At 40.8% G+C, this 5,225-nt stretch overlaps 1 protein-coding gene across 1 annotated transcript; it reads left to right on the top strand.

Annotated features, from left to right (window-relative positions):
- Positions 1–3,126: 3,126 nt before the first annotated feature.
- LOC104223977 (uncharacterized) lies at positions 3,127–4,724 on the top strand. Its single transcript, XM_009775525.2, has 3 exons — positions 3,127–3,616; positions 4,048–4,265; positions 4,350–4,724. Exons 1-3 carry the CDS (start codon positions 3,127–3,129, stop codon positions 4,722–4,724), a joined length of 1,083 nt encoding a protein of 360 aa, XP_009773827.2.
- The last annotated feature ends 501 nt before the right edge of the window (positions 4,725–5,225 follow it).

Here is a 5,225-nt window from a genome sequence, read left to right as displayed (position 1 = left end):
AAGCTTTCAACAATTAAAACATTATAACAGTGAAAATTTGAGCTCCTACAAAAAATATTATACAGATTTTTCCCTACTCCATGTATGTTAAGGCTATCCCTTCTTTCTTTTGGCATGATCTATACGACACAAACGAAACGAGCAAATGCACAAATTCTATAAATGACTCTATTCATAGAAGTATTAGAGATATCTATGTTTTTGAATTTCCATGTGTCATAATATTCTATCATCTATTTATGGGTCTAAGAAAAATACGAAAGTTGAAAAGAGTTTACTTTATGATATTACTCAAACGCAAAATGGTCTTATGACATTCCAAAAGATTTTATTAACGTATTTTTCATCAATTGCATTCATGTATATTGACCAATGACCATATGGAGTTATATACGCATATATATATGTATGTATATATATGTATATGGGATATGGGAAAGGCTATGGAGTTATATACGCGCCACCACCTGATCAGCTATTATACGTTGATGATTTTGCCCACAATGGCCGAGATGATATGATGGGATGCCCTTTGAGGCTGATGATGTTATGAAACATGTACCTATGCACGACATGGCATTCATACGCATATGCATGACACTATAATTATTTCATGATTTACAAAGTTATCTAGACTTACATGTGTGATTTACTCTATATTTCCACCATGTCTGTTATGTACTTATTTATGTGCCTTACATACTCAGTACATTATTCGTATTGACGTCCCTTTTTGCTCGGGGATGCTGTGTTTCATGCCCGCAGGTCCCGTTAGACAGGTCGAGAGCCCTTCAAGTCGGCTATCAGCTCAACGGAAGATGTTGGTGCGCTCCATTTGCTTCAGAGTTTCTTGTTTGGTTAGTATGAGTTAGATGTGTATTGTTTGGTATGGCAAGACTCTGTACCGACCTTTATTATGTATTCTTAGAGGCTTATAGACAGATGTCATGTACATAAAAGATTGTATGGCCTTGTTGTCCTATGTTCAGTGTTCAAGTGGTTATTTTGGTCTTAGAGGCCCATATGTCTTATGTATAAGTTGGTATTACCTGTTGTATTTTACCTATTTAATGGAAGCCTCTTTGGCTCAGTTATTTATGATAGTATGACATGAAAAGATACATTATATTGGTACTCGGTTGAGTAAGGTACCGGGTGCCCATCGCGGCCTATCGGTTTGGGTCGTGACAGTTTTGTAGTATTTTGTGGTGCATATAAGGTTGGAAAATAATGTATATATGTTTTTATTGTTGTGTTCTTGTTTTGTTTGTGTTATCTTGAATTTGGAGGAAATAAGCATTATAAGGGAGATTCTGTCCGTTTTAATACAATATAAGCTTGTCGTTCGTTGTGCGATTGTTGTACCTTTCGTAACGTAATGATAGTATTATAATCGTTGTTGTAGATTAAGATGCAAAGAGGAGAGTTCAACTTTTTGATTGGAAAGATTGTGATAAGATACGTTAAGGCTAAACCTTTCTTCATTTTGGCATGATCCCGTAACTACATGAGTTTGATAACGAGGCATAAAGAGAAGTTCATATTTCTGAATTTATGTACATTATCCTAGTCTCATAAGTTATAGTATCCTCCCTTATTGGGAAACTATATTCAATTAAGTATTGTCTTCTTCCAGTCAAGAGAGCAGAGGGTCTACATATATATACAGTATTACAGTATTTTCACTACTATCGAGGTATAATTGGTGGGCAGGCCTCTACTGGGCATCCTCTGATCAGATGGTAAGTTATATACCGAGCCTACTATGGTGGAACACCTATTAGATATCCTAGAATGGCCGAGATATAGATCCTAGTATGGCCGAGTGCCTATAAGCAAGCCTACTACTGTAGAGCAGTTACACGTTTCGAGCTATTTTACTTACTATATTGAGATAGTTGAGTCAGTATCAACAAGTAAGTATATCTCCAGATGATCTTTGACTCCCAGTTACTTTCAGTTATTATATTATCAGTTCAGTTTCAGCTTTCAGTTATTTTATTGCCTTACATACTCGAAACATTATTTCGTACTGATGTCCCATTTCTGGGGACACTGCATTTCATGTGTGTAGGTTCAGACAGATAGACGGGTAGACCTCCTTATTAGGTGTTACCCGAGTTAAGCTTGGTTGGTATGCTCCACATCATTCAGAGATATCGGGTTTAGAGTTTTATGTACATCTTATGTATATATGTAGATATGTTATGGGTAGGTCTGGGCCCTGTTCCGATCACAGTACATCCATTAGTACAGGCTTGTAGACATATCCTATCAGTTAGTATAGTCTGTTGTGCTTGTAGGCCTTATATGTATATTTATTTGGTTTGTCAGTTGTACTAGTTATGACGGCCTTGTCGGCCCAACTTTATATCGATGTTTAGTAAGAGCTAGTTTCCGTTAAGTTTCATATTTTATTTCACAAATTGTCTTGCAATGTGGACCCATGGCCAAAGTATGACATTATATATTCAGAGTCCCTCAGCCGCAAGTTGGTACGCTAGGTTAAGTGAGGCACCTGGTGCCGGTCTCGCCCCCAGGTTTGGGGTGTAATAAACTTGGTATCAGAGCTGTTCTGTCCTAGGGAATCTACAAGTCGTGTCTAGTATGGTCTTGTTTATATATGTGTTGTGCACCACATTATATAAACAGGTAACTACATGGCATTTAGGAGTTGGTTACCCTTCTTTCAAATCTAATTCGTGTTGTACAACTAAGTTATAAGACTACAGCTAGCCAGAGGAGAGATACATCAGCAGGTGAGGGGACCAGCAGGGCACCCCCAGTAGATGGGCCCAGTCTGAGGCCCAGGGTGAGATCCCTACTTAGCCATTACCGACTCCTCCACCACTTGAGGAGGTTCCTACGGATACCGCACATCTAGTTCCCCTTCCACTTCTATCAGATCAGGACTTGAAGAGTACGGTGCATTTGTTGACACAGTTGGTATCGACCCAGCAACAAGCTAGGGCATCAGCTAGTTCAGGATCTTCTGAGGGGTCTAGGAGTTCAAAGGTCTGAGAGTTTATTTCTTTGAGTCCCCGAGAGTTCACGGGGATAGATCAGAGGGAGGACCCATCAGATTTCATAGATAAGCTTCATAGGATCTTTCGGGTTATGCATACCATGGAAAAAGAGGCAGTTGAGCTAGCAACTTTTCGACTCCGATATATAGCCATTCTTTGGTACGAGGGATGGGAAAGGTCTAGAAGACGTGATACACCTCCAGCTGTTTGGGAGAATTTTTCAAATGCCTTCCTTGACCAGTACTTACCACAGGAGATCCGACAGGCTCGAGTCGATCAATTTCTAGCCCTTAAGCAAGGCAATATGAGTGTTCGAGAGTATAGTCTCCGTTTTGACACATTGGCTAGATATGCTCCATCAATAGGTACTACTATGCGAGACAAGATCCACAGGTTTATATCACAGTTGGCCCCAGAGTTGACCGAGGCATGTGCCACTACTACATTACAAAATAGTATGGATATCTCCCGGATTCAGGCATTCGCCCAGAATATAGAAAGGGGTAGGCGGCGACAGCAGGGTATAGAGAGAATTGAGCAAGTGCAGTGTAAGAGAATGAGATTTTCCACCTCTCAGGAGTGGTCTCAGGGTAGTTATAAGCCCCAGTACTTCGGACGGCCACCTAGGCCTCAGCTACCTCAGTTATAGGGTTATAGGTATGAGCGATATACTTAGTCAGGACCAGGTGAGAGCTCACAGGCGTCAGGCTTGTGGCGACAGTGAGGTTCAAGGCAGACATGGTCATTTCCATAAGGGTGTGACATATGTGGTAGAGGACACTTAGGCTAATGCCGAGCAGGTTCCGATGCTTGTTATACATGTGGGCATCCGGGGCATATGATGCGAGATTGACCAAATAGAGATTCTGAGGTATGGCACAACCAGTGAGTTCAACAATAGGATCATCCATGTTTGTTCATCCTATAGGGCGCGAGTCTCAGTCTTCAGCTGGTAGAGGTCGAGGCAGAGGTAGAGGTTCCAGTTCATGTGGTAATCAGAATTGTATCTATGCTTTAGCAGGTCGACAGGACCAGGAGTCTTCACCAGACGTTGTGATCGGTATATTGACCATTTGCTCTCACAATGCTTATGCCTTGATAGACCCAGGATCAACTTTATTATACATTACCCCATTTGTCGCGGGGAAGTTTGGTATAGTGCCTGAAATATATCCTTTTACAGTATCTACATCGATCGGAGAACTGATTATTGCTAGACGAGTTTACCGAGGTTGTACGGTAAGAGTTTGGAGTCATCAGACCTCAACCGACCTAGTTGAGCTAGAGATGATGGATTTTGATGCTATCATGGGCATGTACTAGTTGGTAGCTTGCTATTCCATAGTTGATTGCCGAGCAAAGGCAGCCAGATTTCATTTTTCTGGTGAGCCTGTCCTTGAATGGGTAGGTAATATAATCACACCTAGAGGTAGGTTTATTTCCAATCTGAAGGCGAGGAAAATGTTCGCAAAAGGGTGCATTTATCATATTGTGCGAGTTATAGATGCAGATGCTGAGATACCTACACTTCAGTTTATTCCCGTAGTCAAAGAGTATGTAGATGTGTTTCCAGATGATCTTCCAGGTATTCCTCTAGAGCGAGAGATTGATTTTATCATCGATTTGCTTCTAGGAACTCAACCAATATCCATCCCTCCGTATAGAATGGCAACTGCCGAATTGAAGGAGTTGAAGTAGCAGTTAAAAGATTTGTAGCTGGATAAAACTTGCATCAGGCCTAGTACTCGTTGAGGATGTGTATATATTATAGGTAGCTGAACAAGGTAACTATTAAGAATAAGTATCCACTTCCAAGGATTGATGACTTGTTTGATCAATTGTAGGGGCTAGATACTTTTCAAAGATATATTTGAGATCGGGGTACCACCAGGTCAGAGTTCGGGAGAAAGATATTCCCAAGACAGCCTTCAGGACCCAATATGGCCACTTCGAGTTCCTTGGCATGTCCTTCGGGTTGACGAATGCACCCGCCATATTTATGGACTTGATGAATAGTGTATTTCGGTCATTTTTAGATTTGTTCATGATTGTATTTATTGATGCTATTCTGGTTTATTCATGTTAAGAGTAGGAGCATGCAAAACACCAGCGAGCGGTACTCGAAACCCTCTGTGATCGTAAGTTGTATGTTAAGTTTTCTAAATGTGAGTTCTAGTTGAAGTCTGTAGGATTCCTTGG

This window comes from Nicotiana sylvestris, chromosome 7 (assembly GCF_000393655.2).
Source record: "Nicotiana sylvestris chromosome 7, ASM39365v2, whole genome shotgun sequence".
Classification (NCBI taxonomy): Eukaryota; Viridiplantae; Streptophyta; class Magnoliopsida; order Solanales; family Solanaceae; genus Nicotiana; species Nicotiana sylvestris.
This window is presented reverse-complemented; position numbering and strand designations above follow the sequence as displayed.

Bases quoted from the DNA above. Each gene is read 5' to 3' on its own strand.
- LOC104223977 (XM_009775525.2), top strand. From the start codon at position 3,127: ATGGAAAAAGAGGCAGTTGAGCTAGCAACTTTTCGACTCCGATATATA. The intron at 3,617-4,047 runs GTAGTTATAAGC...ATGCTTTAGCAG, and splicing joins CTCTCAGGAGTGGTCTCAGG to GTCGACAGGACCAGGAGTCT. The intron at 4,266-4,349 runs GTAAGAGTTTGG...GGCATGTACTAG, and splicing joins GAGTTTACCGAGGTTGTACG to TTGGTAGCTTGCTATTCCAT.